The 17,839-nt window shown below is 43.9% G+C and overlaps 1 protein-coding gene across 2 annotated transcripts in view; it reads right to left on the bottom strand.

The window, feature by feature from the left end:
* The window catches only part of SLC22A15 (solute carrier family 22 member 15), a 58,028-nt gene that overhangs the window by 12,739 nt on the left and 27,450 nt on the right, over positions 1-17,839 (bottom strand). For both annotated transcript variants that reach the window (XM_039841293.1, XM_039841294.1), the window contains exons 5-8: positions 12,246-12,375; positions 7,862-8,077; positions 4,123-4,263; positions 2,140-2,225 (exon numbers count right to left, since the gene is read on the bottom strand). In XM_039841293.1, the coding sequence (XP_039697227.1) occupies positions 2,140-2,225; positions 4,123-4,263; positions 7,862-8,077; positions 12,246-12,375 (573 nt within the window). The remainder of the gene's footprint in view (positions 1-2,139; positions 2,226-4,122; positions 4,264-7,861; positions 8,078-12,245; positions 12,376-17,839) is intronic.

The following is a 17,839-nucleotide window of genomic DNA, read 5'->3' as shown; positions in this document are numbered from 1 at the left end:
GCTCGGAATTTTGAAAAAAGTGAGATTTCAAAAAAGCCATCGAAATATTTTAAAGAGTAAATATAAAAGGTTCAAAAAAAGTTTAAAGAACAAATTTTTGAGCTCAAAAAAAAAAAAATTCAGGAATAGCTATAGCTAGATGACCCTCTGCAAGTATAGAAAGAATTACGTAAAAAAAAATTATAGGGTGACCATCTGTTCTCTGTCTCTAGTGATGAATAAAAGGAAAGGAAATGCACTCAGTTGTAGTGGAAAAGGATCATTCTAACATTCTAATGGTTATCAAAAATAGAAACAATTTGCTAAGGGATGCTATAGAATTTCTTTCCCTGGAAATCTTCAAAAATCGACTAGACATCTACTTTCCAAGTGTAACAGAGGCGTCACGTTCCCAAGGCACACCTGTGGAGTGTGCGAGACACCGTGCTGTTATGTTCCTTACACTCTGCTATGCTGTGCATCCACCAAAGGGCACGATGCACAAAGAGCTCAAGCTGCTCTCTTAAAACAAGCTGGAAGTGAGCAGAGTGAGTCCGGTCTAGATCTGCTTCGCTTGGGTTTCTGTAGAAAGGGCCATGTGCAGAGTCCTAGGCTGTAGGTTCCCTGGAGTGTACAATATGTGGAAAGAGGAAAGACACTGATTGGCCTGGCTTGCACAGGTGTGACAGGTTACAGGTATGTTTATAGCAACAATTAAAAGTTTTTCTTTTTCAGGTGACATATAGAGAACACTGGGCTATTATAAGTAGAAAACAACTGAATTTCTAAGTCATCTATGAAAAGCAAAATCTGCTGAACCTAAAGCTACAATGACCGAAAGCCCATTGGTGCCCCGTCCCAGACAAACGGACCTGGGCACTTGGTCCTACAAGCCCACGACGGGGCAGCAGCTGAGGAGTTCCTCCTTCCTGGCACCAGCAGAGGCGACAATTTGCCTAGAGAATCGGAAATAGCCAAACTAACCAAACTCTCTAGTTACCACAGTTCCATGAAAATCACAATAAGATAGTTCTAAATATTGGGTAAAATCCTAACTAGTGAACAAACTGCACCCTACCCAGATCCAAGGCACAGAACTGCGGGCAGCAACAGACAGCACGGCAGGTAAACCAGAGGGCTGCAGTACTAGAACACGTGGCCTCCGAGTCTTCAATGAGTCACTGGCACAGATGAATCTCAAGGAGGAACAATTACCATTAACGTGATATACTTTGACGGGAATAAATTCTTCAGCTGCATTTCCAGTCATTTTCAAAACTTGATGTTCGGCTATCTCACAATGATCCCTAGGTGAAGTACCAGCCCCATGATGGAGCTCTATCAAGACTGAAAAGCCCCCCCAAACAGGGCTTGTGTTGAACCATGTACCTCAGCAGTGTGTTATAACTCACTCCTCGTTGCTGAAAATCACTGCCAACGCCACGGGTCCCGATGCTATCGATAGCTGGCATGCCTCAGATATGCTGGTCCAAAACAGGAGAGAACCAGCACTATCCACAGAATTTCCACATAGGGGCACATAAGATTTGATAAGGATGCCAAAAGGGACCTTTTTGGAAGCTGTGCTTGTATAGCAAAACTATAAACAGATAAATATACCAAAGTTTCCTAAAGATGTTTCATTCGCACTTTATGTAAGACTGAAAAAATGTCAGTTGTCACCGACGGTGAATAGTCTCATTGTTTCTGTCATTACTCCTGGGAATTCTGATATATTAGGAACATTGAGGGGTGCCAAAGCCATCTTTGACAACCAATGACCCTGATCTCCTATCCTGCAGTTGGCTGGAATGACAAGTGCAATCTGCAGCCTTGGACGGAGTTTCTTTCTGTGCAGAACTAAACGGTCCTCGTCATCATCAAATAAACAACTCTAACAGCACCGGCGCTGCAGCCCAGACACCCCAGATGGTAGCTTAATCGCCTGAAAGAATTAATAGTGCACCTCTAAGCACATTATTCACCCAGAGAACAGTTTAGGCAATGGGAAGAATCTGGCCCATTATACCCCACACAATTACTAAATAATATGCAATCATAGAAGTGAAGCATGGCATATGGTAATCTCTCCACTATATTGAGATTCATTGTAATAAAAGTGCTGTTCAAAACCCTTACGGAGAAATTCGAAAGGCATACCTTTCTTTTCTGGAAGAAACATTACAATAAGACAAGCCAGCCCTCCTAGGCACAGAAATGCTGCTAATGTCCGCTTCCGACCAAACCTAAATAATAGAAAGAAACGACACATTTCTCTTGAGAATCTTATAAATTCATTTGCGTCTCCCCTCTAACCATCCTTTTTAAATGTCCTCAGTTTCATTATGCGTGTTCATCTTTTCTTAAGGAGTGGGTGGCAAATGTGACTGCCCAGGACATAAAATAAATAACCATCATAAAACAAAAGAAAACTTGCTGGATGGCAGGATTAAATGATGTCTGCAGGGAAAAAAAAAATCATCCTATTCCTGTGAGTATTTACTATGTTCTAGCCACTGCTTTAGATGCTTTCTCTCTATTATCTTACTTAATCCTAATAATAAACCAAAAGGCATGTACTGTTACATTCTCCATCTCCCAGAGAATGAAACTGAAACATGGAGAAAGAAGTCTTCCAGCTCATTTTCATTTTGGGTTCCTTGAATCTTAAGCAGTTAAAAATTTTAACACTGTAAAACAAGCTTTCTCTTAAAAACACAACCAGAAAAATTTTCCTGTTAGGTCAGAATTAAGCGAAATTCATTGCACACTTTATTGGGAGAAGCAATTTTCAAATCAGAGCTGCAGACTCGGAAGAGACACACTAACATCAGGAAGCCTCCCTCTCCAGCGCCTGCAACTCTCTAGGTCCCCTATTAGCAACTTCGATATCACTTGTTAATTTTTATGACAGTTTTGCCAGGGGAATTTTAAAACCCCTAGTTTAAGGATGAGTATATGGAGGCTTAGGGAGGGAGCTTGTCAAAGTCCTAAAACTAAAACATGGCTGAGACCAGGTTTGAATTCAGGTCTGCTGGGTTCCAAAGGCAGCGTTCCCTCCCTCGGCTTCAGATTTTAATTCTGATTCTGGTGGGAGTGGCAGGGAGACAGGAGACGGGAGACGACTTGAGTCTGCAGGTCATTTTGCTCGATTTAACAGTATCGAATGCCTTCCGCTGGACGGGGCCCATGCCAGGCAGGCACTAGGGCTGCAAAGACATACAGGATCCCCCCACAGACAGTGTCTTCATAACCCTTTAAGGGGTCATCAGAGATGTGCGCAGGAAGCTTTAAAAGCACAAAGGAGGGGTGTCTGGCACCCTGGGGATGTTGGGGACAGAGTTCTGAATAGGCTGCCTAACCCGGCTCCTAGACCATGAGGAGAGTAAGCTTACCCACTAACAGGGGGGTCAGCAGAGGCAACCGGGACCAAGCCCAAGAGAAAACCCTTCAACTGAACAGAACCTAAACCAATCCTTCGCACTGTGCTGAAGTCAGTGTGCGAGCCAACAGCACCGCATGCGATGCCGAAGGAGGGCCGACCGCTGGAGAACGGGAAACGGCGGGCCCTGCTGACGCCCGGCTCACGCGCAGCGGGCTTTTCTGATGCCCTGGCCAGGCCTCAATGACAGGAGCATCTGAGGACACCGAGGAAAGGGTGCTCCACAAAAGAACTCTCTACAGAAGCATTTCAAACCTGTGCCCGCTGACAGTGAGCCGCGAAACAGGGTACGTTCTTCCCCCCAGCAAAGTCGAGTGGGCCGTAAGAGGCAAGAAACGTCTTTTTAGTTCTTCTAGTTCTCTCCCTGTGTAAATACTTCGAAATAACAGTGCTTGGGTTCTATCTACATAGTGTCAATAATCTCATCCGCTGGGACTAAGGAATTACACACGGATGGCTCGAACACCTTCAGGTCGTCATGCCTTCTAATATTGGGTTGAAACCCTACAGAAAAACTCATGAATATGAAACCCAAGAAATAGTGTATTAAAAAAATGAATTCTAAATGTGTTTGGTCTGGAAAGAATTCTAATCGCTGTGGAGTCATTGGCAGATACTGCATACGGACAAGACAGTGATGTTTAGGTATTTACGCGTGAGAGTGTGTGCGTACGTACACTTCAATATTCACCCATACTCACCATTTTTGGTTAACCAAGTAGATGCACAAGGGGTACGATGGAATCTCTATGAGGCCAGACAGGGCCAGATTGGCATACATGTTTCCACCTAGATCTCCTGCACTCAGAGTTAGGCCATAATACACCAAGCTGCACACAAACCTAGGATTGGGGGTTAAAGACAAGAAGGAAAATAGAAAAAGCACATAAGAATCTGCCAGGGACGATTCACATACTGATCTGATGGGACGCAATCTGTCTCAAGCAACAAGCTTGACTCCCACGAACACTTCTATCTTAATCTACATTCCTGTACTAGGAATAAACAAACAAATAAGGGGGCCTTGGAAATCATTTATCTAGATGCTCGATGAAGCCAGTGAGTGGCCAGCTGCCGAAGGAGGAAAGACATGGTTTATGCTTTCATCAAGCCTTTCTGCATCTGAGAGAAGGCAACGAACGGCTCCACTCTTGCTTTATTTAACACTATTATATAGAACGCTTGCCTTAGGCAATCGTCGTGATATCGTCTAAAGAACCCTAGAGAAGAACTCCCTCGGTGAAAGCCAACTGCGGACGGTGTTGAGAACAGGAGCTGACAAGTGACCGTCAGTGGGTCACCTGCAGGCCAGAGATGACTGGCACTCCGACCCCCAATGGGTTCTCGACCCCATCCAGCATTCGGCAGGTGCGCACGCTGCAGACACCCGGAACAGGAAAGACAGGGCGATGGCGGAGGCAGATTCTCTGGACAATCATCTGGGAACAGCCCTTCGAAAAGCCATCATTTATTTATGCACGCCATTGCTGCACACTCAGGGAGCGCCTCCCAGGTGCCTGGCACTGAGCCCACCTCCCACAGTCCGGGAACTAAGGAGCCCAGGAGCTAAGCCGAGCCCAGTGCCATCCTGAAGCTGCGAGTCAGAGCTTACTCAGACAGAGTAAAGAGGATAAATAATAGTGACTTTTGTGTCTAGGAAACTGATTAAAAACAAAACAAAATAGAACAGGATAAACAAAAATAAAACCCTGAAACTAGGCTTTACTAGTCCATGACTACATTCTGTAAATCATAAACTTCTCTACAAACAGTAAAACACTTGGGCTTTGGAAGTTCACCGGTGTTTGTTTCCGCAATTCGCTTTCTCGAGTGTTTATTATAGGGAAGTTCTCGTTTACCTCTAGTTTTCCTTAGAAAAAGCCCATGAGCTATGGCTATGATGAAATCAAATGGGAAAGGGAAAGTCTTCTTTCCATTTCTGCCAAAACATCAAAGCGAGCCAAGTGCCCTGGGCTACTAAGAATGGGCTTTGCAACCAAGGAGAGGGATGGGGAGGAGGGGAGGGGAGAGGGGTGCCTGGAGCTGGAGTGCTTACTGCTCATCCCTCCCTGGCACATGAGCCCGGGGAGGCAGCTACCTCCCATTACTTCTCCCTGGGCAGAGCTGTCACTCAAATACTAAGGACAATGAGCAAGGCTGTAGCCAGGACATCACATGTAAGGATGCAAGGTGTGACCAAGTTGTCTGTTTTCCCTGTCCCCTAGCACCTTGCCTGTAAGCAGCGGGGGAAACAAATTTAAACCTATGTGGTTTTCTAAAACATGTGTTCGGTCCTTTCTACCTGCAGTAGAGACCCTGCTCTTACATAACGCCAGTCCTAATGTGCCATATGTGCGACTGCATGTCTACTCCGCATGCAAATAAAACAGAAATCCCAGTGAAGTAACTCTGGCCATGAGAACACACATAGCTATTCAACCCAAGTTGTGATGGTAGTAACCACGAATAGACAGAGCCAGTTCAGGCAACTACAGGGACTTCGTTACCAGCTGGTGGTGAGAGAGAATGGGAGAGCATGGGCAAGGAAGGAATATGGTCCCAAGGCGGAGATGCTGCTTGCAAGTTCCCTTGATGGCAGAGCTGGTCATTGGGATGAGTGACTACAGCGATTAAAATCATCTCAATGCTCTTTATGGGCCCCAAACAAAATTGAAAATGCTTGCATAATATTTAACAGTATATTTAGGGCATCAAAGAACTATTTTAAAAGGCTCTACTGTGGGAAATAACCAAAAGAACAGATGTTCAACACAGAGGTATAATTTTATTCTCCAGTTAAGGCTTTCTTCAATGACAGATCGCAGAAAAGATTTTAGAATTTTATAGCATCTTCAATAATTACAGCGGCATGTGAAATGACACCATCTCTACTGCCGTGTATTTTAACATTCTCAGCCCGGGGGAAAGAAGTTTATTTGAGAAAAGTTCCTTTGGCTGTGTAAGACATAAAATAAGTAGGAACATTCTCCCTGGCTCTAAGTTTAGTTTGTTCATCTGTTTATTTTTTGTTGTTGTTGTTATATATTTTTTTTAATCCTTGAAGGTCAGAGCCCAAAAGTTAATATGCCTCAAAAATAAATAAATAAATAATGAAAATAAAAAACTTAAAGAAGTAAATACTCCCCAAGAAGCAGGGGCATCCTTGAAGGTAGAGGGTTTGACTATCGACATGATATGCAAATGTAGAGTTTGATGACGCCCAAGATATCTGAACATACTTTGTAAGTGTTTACTTTACAATAGGTTAGGACCTCAAACTAACTAGTAGCTCCTATGCTGTGTTGTCGAGTGTGGATTTTGAAGGTTCCCTTAATCTCCATGCCTCCAAGCTCGTGTCCTTCCTTCAGCATTTGCTGTGCATCTGTGATGTTCCAGCACTGTGCTGGCTCCCGGGGAGGGTGGCAGCTGGTGTGACCTGGCTCCTGACCGTACAGGCGGCAGCCAGCGCTTGACTGCGTCGGCAAAGAGAATCATGATACAGAAAAATATCTTCGCAGCTTCTTATTCTCAATCCGCTTACTGTTCATTTTAGCTTTATGCATAAGATCGCTTCATATAAAACTACTCTCTTTTATTCCCACGTGAAAATGTAGGTTTCCATGTAGCCTTCATGGCAAATACACATCAACCGCAGCACAACAGTCCTTTGCCCAGTCAATAGGATGTCCACACCCAACATTGGACCAAACAACACCTATGGCACCCCAGCAGAACACACGATATTAAAACACATGTGCGCTTCACAGACTGCATGTGCCGGCCATCCATTTCTCCCTTTCCCATAACTTCATCCTTTAAATGGAACCACCCTGAACCATTCAGTGAAATGTACATCAATGCTGAGAGCATTGTGAGAGGCAAGTTAGAATAAGCTAACCTTGAAAATCAGGTTCAGAGAGTGCTAATCCATTCGTTCACTGATCTGTATGTGTGGCCTTGAGTCCGGCCACGCCACACTCCCAGGAATTCATCTGTCCCAGGAATGATAACATTCAGAGCCCCCCGGTGGGTGGGTAGTGGGAATGCACACAGAATGCAGCCAAGCGCTGCCCGACTGCTTGATGCCAAACTCAAAGGTAGGCATTTTAAAGTCCTCTCTAGAAACTCTTCTGTTTCTGCTACGCTTGCTTATTTTCCTTTTTTGGGGGGAAGGGGGCGTGTACGGGGCAAGGGGCACTTAAATATTTACATCAAATACCTCAAGTTCAGTAAACCTGCTGTGTCAGGTACCATCATCACCTCTTCGAGAGGGACGACGAGAAAACAGAGGGAACACAAAGCCAGGCACTAAGGGGGTGGGGGTGCGGCTTGTTCTTGTTAAAACAGCCTCACGCTGGCAAAAGTAGTAAAATTCAGATTATCAGTAGAGCTTTAGCAATCTGTGCCGAAGATCAGCCAGAACCCAGTAGATATAATTACCAGATGAACATGAGGGTCAGGGTGTGCCCCAAGAGGATCCGGTACCGGAACAAGTCCAGGAAACTTCCAGTCTCCCGGCAGCTCCTGTTGGCCGGGTGCGTCAGTGAGAATGTACACTTGAACTTGCGGTTCCTCTTGGCGATGAGGTACAAAGCAGCCTCGGCCTCACTCAGTCGACCCTGGGAGTACAACCAACGAGGTGATTCAGGAATGAATCTGAAAGAGACGTCATTAAAGGCTGTATGTTCGCACAGGTCCACGTGCACAGGAAGGGTACGTCTCTCCTACACAGTATGCGATTCCCTCTCCCCACGCTAAGTCTTAAGCCTCGTTCTCCCAATGGCACAGGGAGGAAAGAGGGGGCTTTCAACAGCATGCCAGCGATAAATGGGGTCTCCTTTATGGATGGAAACCAAGAACGCGCTTCTAAAATAACAGTAAAAAAAGGTAAACTATGCATTTACTTTTAAGCAAATGCTAACATATGAATGATAAGTTCGGTCTACAATACCAAATAATATACAAATTCTCCATAAAGCACAGGTCAGAGATATGGCTGTACATCGCAGCCAAGTGTTGTTAGAATAATACAGCACACATAGTTGGGTTTTTAAGTCCTCGAAAAGCCTCATAAGGAAGATAAAAATCTTTATTATCTCATCAGAAAAAAATAATTTTTAAAAAAGTGCTTTTAATGTAATTAATGATGTTATTAAGAAGTTTATTTTATACTACGCATGAAAATTAAATAGGGTTTACCACAAACCAGCTACTTTCGAGTATTTCATGCTTCAAAATACTCGAATCAGCTGACATACTTGCTTTAATACATTCTGACAATATTTTCTGATTCCCTAAGACATTAAAGAATAAAAGTTACTTTCCGGTTAACTTCCAGTTACAATACAATAGTAACTTTCTACTACAGCTACAAAGTATTATTGAAGACTTATATTGCAACTGATATCTCCCAATAGTTTTAAGATTTAGATATTACAGATCTCTTCTTCTCTTCACAGCTCTGTATCGCTTTTATTTTTCAAAGACAAAACTGTGGCAGGAACTTGGAAGCCTCATTTACTGACCACAACATCAAGTACCTTTGGATCTAAGGCCTATAATGAAACTTGTATAAATAATATTGGCTATTTAGGGCGCTTTTTAGAATTTGCTGTGTCTTTAAGTAAGTGAATTGGCTACAAACATCTCAGAATTTGAGACTTCACGGCGAGCCAGTGCGTCAGTAACCATTTATTGAGCACCCCGTTTTGGACGAGCTGTGTGATAGGCACCAAGAGAAAAGAAAATGAGGCTGAAAGGCAGGACTTTCCCGGGAGTTTCACCACTGGGGAGAGACTATTCATGCACAACATGTAATTGTCAACAAAAGCAAGAACAAAGGCCTTTTACGACATCCTGAAAAACCCCTTACTTTACTTCCTCGTTGCCATTCGATTATTACTTACGCACAAGTAAATAATCACGTAGAATATTGTTCTGTTAGGAGTTAAGTCTGCCTATCAACCATTGGATCAACTGGCTTTATCTCACAGGGCCGGATATATGAGGTACTACGGAAGCTACCTAATTAGGTCTAACTACGAATAAAAAGAATAAAAGAAGACTATCAGGATAGATATAGATAGTATACTTAGAATAGAAAAATACATGAAATACAAAAAGAAATGCATGATAATGACAATTAAAACTGAAGAGGATGGGAGGAGTGATAAACACCCAGCAAGGAACGAGCCGAAAACGTCAGTCATCGTCTTTGGGTAATTCAAGTCATCTTTCCCTTCCCTTAAACTTCTCCATGCTTTCAGAATTGTTTATAAGCAATTAAAATTACTTTTAAAACTTTATAAATCATTTCTAAAGATGACAGTTGAGAGATACTCAGGCTTTGGAAATTTAACTCTTGAGTTAAGAAATCTACTCCTTCTTGGGAAAGGGTTGATCTTAAGTATGCAAACTTAGGACCTACTTTTTTCCCACACTTTGAGAAGCCAATCGGCTTCTGATGACAAAGGCTCACCTAGTTGCCAATGGACAGATTTGGGAAAGTGACTTCCACTACATGGCGGTTATGCAGACCAAACGGTTAGGCATGTTTTTACAAGAAAAAGCAGGCCTTTGAATATGCTGTCCTGTACGTCAGGGGTCCCCAAACTCTGGGCCGCGGACCCATACTGGTCCATGACCTGTTAGGAACCAGGCCACACAGCAGGAGGTGAGCGGTGGGAGTGGCCAGTGAGCGAGGGAAGCTTCATCTGCATTTGCAGCCGCTCCCCAGCACCAGCATCACCACCTCAGCTCCACCTCAGATCCTCAGGCATTAGATTCCCATAGGAGCCCCGTCTCTGGTATCGAAAAGGCTGGGGACTGCTGCTCTACATAGTGCTGTGGTCACCTTCAGTGCTAATTTAACCATGCTGCCTCTGCTCAAAAATGTTCTGTGAATTTCTTAAAAAGGGGAAAAACCTTTGCAAATTAAGGGGGCGCTGATTTTTAAAATAAAACTATTCAACGTCAAGCATTGTGAAAATAAGGAATTTTTCAGCTAAATCATAATGGTTCTAGTAAAATAAACAAGGTATGACTCTAAAATAACGTGACTTTGTCTTATGCTGCTGATGGCTAAGTCCAAATATTTTTGTGTTGCCGTTTGTCCAGCGGACATGAAGGGCCTACTGTGTGGAGGGCTGGGCCTTGGTGCGCGGGGAAATATAACTGAGTAGATGGCCTGTCACCGGCAGGCAGCTCCTGGCTACAGAGAGAGCCAGGCTCCCGCAGGAATGACAGGACCGCTCAGAGGGGTGGGTCATGTGCTGCAGGATCCAGAAAAGAAATGACTTGTAGCTGGAGGTAGGGTCAGGAGAAGCTCAGAGAGCGAACCAGGAAGGTATTAGTTAAATAAGAGGATGTGGGGAGAGGGGCGTTGACAGAGCGGTCGCTGCATTGACTAGGAGGTGCCAGAGCCGCTGGCAGACAAGGCGTGTCCTGGGAGCAACGGGCAGCTCAGTGTGCCTGGAACAGAGTATGCCAAACAGGACAAGAGGAAATTAGAGAAGATAAATCGGAGGCTGGTCGTGGGAAGCCTGACGCTCCAGGCCTGACAGAAAAAACATATTTCAATTTTACATGTTCTTTCTCACTGTTTCCTTTCCGACACCTGAATTCATTTCCCAGTGAACAGATGCCCCCGCCTAGAACTACGCAGTAACAAAGTCAGACTACACGCTCAGAAAAAGAAAGGCAAATCGGCTTGTATCATCCATCAAAGTCACTCTCCTACTGAAGGAGAAGGGATGAGGGCCAGATCGAATTCAGAAATAAGAGATTGTTAAATACTTAAAAAGAAAATTCACTTATCTACCGATATTTACATGAATGCTTATTACTTCACAGATTCTACTAGGTGCCTGTTTATTCCACAAATTTATAATACACAGGCTAATAAAATATTGCTAGTTTCCTTTCCTAATAAAATTACTTCATTCCAATTCGCGTAACTGAATGTATTTAATAAATGTGCCTTCTTAAATACAGGCTATTTCTACCACATTCATTTTTGCACATAATTCTCTTACCTGAATAAAGAATGGCTAAATTAAAGGCCTGAGTGACAATTCTACTACAGGTGTCCCTCACTTTCTAGCACAGAAGGAAGCTGGTGTCACTGGCTGAAAATTGTATTTATCCCGCAAGATTTTAATGATTAAAATCAGAGGTCTGATGCCTCGGGAGAAAACCTTTCATAAGCACATGAAAACTTCTGGTGAAACTGTCCTACACTGGTGGCTCGCCTTTTAGCATTTAGAGCACCACGGAGGGACACTTTGGGTGAGTCGTTCGTAAACCCTGCCCTGACCTGGAAGTTGTCCTCTTACTGCTAAGAGTTCACGCACGCTGCGGATTTCTCCCACATCTGAGAACCTTCCCGTGTCCACACTTGGAGGCCCTGAAATGATACTGATTTGTAGGGTGAACAGTTCCCACTACGTATGCAATATGAATAGATTGCTCTACGAAATCATACCGCAGTTGCACATCTGCCCCACGATCTGATCCGGCCTGAAGATCTTTTAAGCCTGAGGCGTTAGGTTAAAAAAGAAATTGGTACCCTGTGACACAATTTGAAGGATAAAAATGCAGTCTACTGAGAGGTTACTTGAAACAAGGGATACCTGCATTCTGAATTAATTTAGCATCTCTCTTCCCAGGAGCTGCCAAGCATTGGAGCGCTTGCGGAACTTAGTTCTTCACCCAAGTCAGTTCAGGCAAACTCCTGAAAGGGAATAACGCCGCTCATTGACCCGCATCCTCTTAAGACATTCCTTCTGCTTATTGAGTTAAAACTCTACGAGGGAAAACTACTTACAAAGATAAGAGAAAGGCCACTGTTCCCTGCAGGTTAACCAGCACGGCGAGGGTCCTCCAGGAGCGGACGAAGTACCCCAACAGGGCGTACTGGGCAATGCCGACTGCGAAGAAGAGGCCGCCAATCGACCCTGATCCAGGGAAAAGAGACCGTTACTGGAGAGGCGTCGTGTGCCGACCATTTCCAACCCACGTCACAGAGCCAGTTTTCCTCCCTGTGAGATGTCAGCAGAAAAGGAAAACCTACACAAATACCGAGCATCCGATGATAAAATAGGAGACCGACAAATGAGTGGAAAAGGTGGAAGGACAGATGGAAAATACAAACCACCTGTGGCCCAGATGAATTTGTGGGATCGTGCCCAAAAGCTTTCTGCATGGCATGTTGTACTGACATCTGCCTGAACCCATGGCTGAGGCTTGGAAATGTTATATGGTAATAAGGTTTTTAGGTCATGAGATTATTGCGATACTGAGACTTCATCTTTGTCACTAAAGTTGTCCTGAAATCCTTATTTTAAACCACAACCGACCTCCCAATCTCCCCATTGCTCTTCCCTACTTATCACCATCAGATATATAACACTTATATTTATTCGTTTCTTGTCTGTTCCTCCCAAGTAGAACATAAGCTCCGCGAAGAGTGAATTTTTGTCAGCACACCATCAGAAAAAAAAAAAAAAAAAATCAACCATGGGATCATTAAGAATCCGGTATTTTTTGAAATAAATGCTGACTGAGATGGGTATTAAACCCACAGGCTTGCCCAATAAGCTTGCAGATTCTATGTCTCTGTCACACTTTCCATAACCGCTACTATCACTGTTAGTAGTAGAAATAGCTACTACTTATTCATATTATAGTGAATACTTACCGAGCATTAAGCCTTTTACATATATTGCCCTGCAAAGCCGTTACCATTATTAGCCATGTATGGAGTGAGAAAATGGCTCAGACCAGTCAGGTGCCACTGTCTGCAGACACGGAGCTGTGTGTGGCGTGGCTGGGACTGGAACTCTGGTTGGTCTGATTGCAAAGCCCGAGTTCTGTACCGTCCCCACCGCAGAGGCCAGTTCTAGGGGCAGGTGGCTTCTGTGGCCATCCCAGAGCAGCAGGACTTTGTTGATGCTGTTACAAAAGTTTTCTGCTACGATCCTATAAGTTTTCTTTTATTCCCATTCACAGGTTATCAACCTATAACTAAAAATAATAACTTTACATCGTTTGCTTGAGCAAGGCAAAAGGGAGAGCTGACATGACAGCATGTTTGGCATGCTCGGGACAGCAAATCAGAACATGTGGTCTGATAAGCAAGGCAACGGGGAAGTGGGATTTCCCCGGAAATTTAAGATAATCAATAGCTATTACAGGTTCATCGAATAGCACCTGGCTTTCAAAAGGAAGGCTTTTTGTCATTGCTTAGAACAGATCTGAATACTCGGTGTCCACCGACAGCAATGTAGGCAAAAAGAAGACAGCCCACAGGACGGGGCCTTTTCAGAGGGACCAAGTTCAGACCCAAGTCTGCCACTTGTTGCTGTGTGACTTTGGGTAAATCTCGAAACGTCTGTGGGCTTCACTTTCCTCATCAGTGAAAGAGAAATAACAACATCTACTTTGCAGAGTAGTTGTTGGTTTCAGATGAAATAATGCATGCTATACAGATGTTAGTTATATTACCCTACTGTAACATAGATATAGCCCATTATATCCATTAACCTCCCCGCAAAAGCCACCTGGAAGTATGTCTTTATGCCAAGACACTGTCTACTTAACACTCCTTTCTAATTCCAAGTACACTCATTTGTTGTTCTGGAGAGCTGACCTCCCCTTCCTTCATCCCTGTATTTCAGTGGGAGCTGCCGATCAGAGCTCCCCTAGCCGCAGGCCTATCCCAGCTGGGCCCGTCAGAGCTTTCATGCAGGATTTCAAATACTGGACTTGGTGGCGAACCCTGAGAGCTGACGGGCCCCATCCCTGATGAGCGGAGGAAGCTTCACAGAGAGGATGGGAACCAAGACGAGAAGCGCCTGACTTCCAGGTTCCAGGCGTCTCCAAGGCCTGGCTCTGCTGTGGTCACGTTAACTAAATCATTTTCCTTTGTCCACAGATCAATCGGAGTGGAATCTCTGCCATCGAGAGTAGGACCTGGTATCAACTGGATATCGTGAACAAAAGGAAATGATGCAGAAGTTCTAGTCTGAAGACTTTAAGTATTGGAATGACGTTACCATAGATAGAGGTCCTCGGAGACGATGGAGATTTTTTATGTGAAAGAAAGCAACCCTTTCTATTTAAGGGGCCAACAGACATTCATATCTAATGCCCAGCAAGAAGCTGCACGTGTAAGCCTGGAAATGACAACAGGGATACGAGGTAGAAATGCAGACGAGGTAAAGCTCTGGGTTATTTGGTTTAAAAAGGTGATAACAAAGTGAACGTTTCAAATCACCACTTTTGCATATTGCAATTCTGGAATGCCATACGTGGTTCTGTAACTGTTTATGGGCCTTTGGAAACTTTTGCCTGTTTTTCAGATTTCTGCTTATTTTAAGTTAATTTCAAGTCTGTTATTCCTGCTCAGTTTGTACGAGTAAAAATCAAATTTCAGCAGATGAGGAAACAATGAACAGTAATGACTTCATTTCTGTAAATGGCACCATCGATCCAGTTTTCAAGCGTGAGCCAGGAACTCTTCTTGATTCCTTCTTCTCTTCCCCTGTCTGCTGATTCTTTACAAGTCCTGTTCCCACCCAGATCCAGCTCAAATGCACCCTCTTTCCTTCTCCTCCACTATCCACTGTTCATCCCTCGTCTAACCCGCCATCGGGCTTCACGGGGCTTCCTGAACGAACCCACAATTTCTACTCTTGTTCCTCTACAATCCATTCTTCACACACCTACCGTAGTGACCTTTCTGTAAGACCCTATCCCTCATCTATTAAATTTGCCCACTGGCTTCTCCCACTGCACTTCGAGTGAAAAAGAAATTCCTCGTTTGGCCTCTCATGGGCCCTATATCACCTCGTCCCGCCGACTTGGCCTTACCTCCATCTCGCCTTCCCCTCCACACGGCCTCGGGCCCTCAGAGCAGCTCATTCCTGTCTCAGGACGTTGGTCCTTGCCATTCCATCTGGCTGGAATGTTCTCTCAGAATTTCACACACTTAGGTCTTCCTCTCTATTCATGTCTTAGATCAAACACGTTCATCGAGGTTTTCTCCAACTATCCTATTTCATGTAACTGTCCTTAACAATTACTGTCTAGTCCATTACACTGTTTAATTTTCTTCATTGGACTTAAAATTTTCTGAAATGACCTCATATTTGTTCTGCCTCTCCTAATTAAAATATAAGTTCCATGAGAACAAGGACTTCCTCCCACACACCTGTCCCGTCCACAGTTTCATTCCACGTGCCTAGAAAGGCAGACTTGTCCGTGGCAGGATCTATTTAATAAATGATTTCCCATAGTAAGGGGAAAACGCTGGCAGGACACAGAGCGATATGTTAACCGTGGTGTCTCTATGTGGGAAGACTGTGCTGACACATTCTTTCTACTTCCCTTGTATATGTTTCTGGATTTTATTTGACAACGGACATCAATTCTTCTGTTGGAAGGTATTAATATAAACGTATAATAAATACTTTAATATTAAATTGTTCATAGCTTTAGTATTTTATTTTTCAATTCTCAAGCTTTTCAATCAATTATCTTCATTCTTCTTGTTAAGCACCACTCTGAAAATGGGTCACAAATCAATGTTTCAGTTTATACTTAGCATTTTATACATACCGCAAACATGATTTCATAATCAAGCATAATTTTTCAAATAATTTTGTTACCGCTAAACGATTAGGCTACTTCTAACCGATCCCCTATTATTAAATATCTAGGTGTTTTATTCCTCAACTTCTTAAAGTTCATTAGCATATCTGAAGCCATCGGAGTGTATAAGGGGTGCTGGAGAGAAGTAAAACCAGCTTGGAAAACAGGACCGAGGACAAGACTCTGGGGAAGACCCCAGGCGGGGAGTGGAGGAAGCTCAGCACGAACGAGCTCCAGGTGCCACTGGAATCGTCCCTCTGTCCGGGGTGCCGGTCAGTGCGCTGGCCTTGGGGAAGCTCTCACCGTCACTCCGGTCTCAGTCTGCCACCTGGTTCCACCGCTGCGGGTTTTCCCCTTTCTCCCTTTTTTCTTTGCCACAGCTGTTTTAATGGCCTCATCTTAACCGAACTTCAGGGACAAGAACGGGAGGTTCCAGCATTTTAACAGGACTCTCCCATAGCTGTAGGAAAGCGGCAAGGGTACAGGAGACCAAGAGGTCTTTCTTTTTTTTACCGAGAAAGGCAACAGGACAGGAATAATCCTGCGTGATCTGGCAGGGGTGGGGTGGTCTGTGTGTCAAACAGAGCAGGAGTCATTCTGCTCAGCCTCTCTCTTCCATTGCCAAACATCAGTCCTCACCAACGTCAGACGCACCCCGGTGAGAAGGAACAGGCTGAGCAGGCTGGCCCGTGAGGTAACAGACTGAAGTCCCCAGAGGAGAGTCCTTGGGGAACAGGGGGACGACATAAGCCTGAGTGTCACCCAGACTCAGTCATCAATTACGAGCTGCGTGAAAATGGGCACATCGCGTCACCTTTCAGAGGCTCGGTTTCCTCATCCATAAAATGAAGTTAGAAACTCTTAACTTGTAAGCTCTGGGAATAGTACAGATACGTGTCAAATGCCCCGTGTGGCAGCTGGCACGTGACAGATGCTCAACAAATGGTATATATACCCTCTCGCCGACACATTTCTATCAGTCACGTGATCAACTTATTTCTCATATTGGTACAAGGACACCCGAAGTACTCAATAATTGTCAAGTGAATGAAAAGCAGGACAAATAAAAAGTTATCACGGCAAACCTACAGTCTGAGAGGCAGTCACTCTCCCAAGACATTATTTTAAGTCAAACTTTTGAAGTCGTTTATTAAACACCTAAATATTTAATAATAGGGGATCGGTTAGAAGTAGCCTAATTGTTTAGCAGTAAAAAAATTATTTGAAAAATTATGCTTGATTATAAAATCATGTTGGCGGTATGTATAAAATGCTAAGTATAAACTGAAACATTGATTTGTGACCCATTTGCAGAGTGGGTGGTTAAAAAAATAATATGAATATGGCCTCAAGTTGCAACTTAAATATCAGTAAAAAAAAAAAACATGCTCCAAAAGTACTATCTGCTGACTCGAAGGGAACAGTAAAAATGAGGAAGGCCTATAAGACAAGGATTTAATAAAATATGCTAAGAAGGCTCTGAGCAAGGGGTGTCTAGTATTTCCTATCTCTGACCTCGTTTCCATTTTAAGGTAAAAAGCAGTTACTGCCCCTCTGAGGAAATGGACACTCGTGATAGCATGTAGGTGATCTGCGGGTCAGGCCCCAGGGGAGGCTGTCTACAGAGGAAAACAAATGAAATGACTCACTCAAGGTCATACAGAACAAACTCAGGAAAGCAAACCTAATAATTAGATGGAGCACCTCAAGTCTAAGTGCATTTTTAGACTCTGGAGTTAAGCTGGTTCCCTGCAACGTTTTCGGGAG

Source organism: Pteropus medius, unplaced genomic scaffold, assembly GCF_902729225.1.
Source record: "Pteropus medius unplaced genomic scaffold, Ma_sr-lr_union100, whole genome shotgun sequence".
Classification (NCBI taxonomy): domain Eukaryota; kingdom Metazoa; phylum Chordata; class Mammalia; order Chiroptera; family Pteropodidae; genus Pteropus; species Pteropus medius.
Note: the sequence above shows the minus strand (reverse complement) of the source record. Positions and strands in the feature narration are given on the sequence as shown.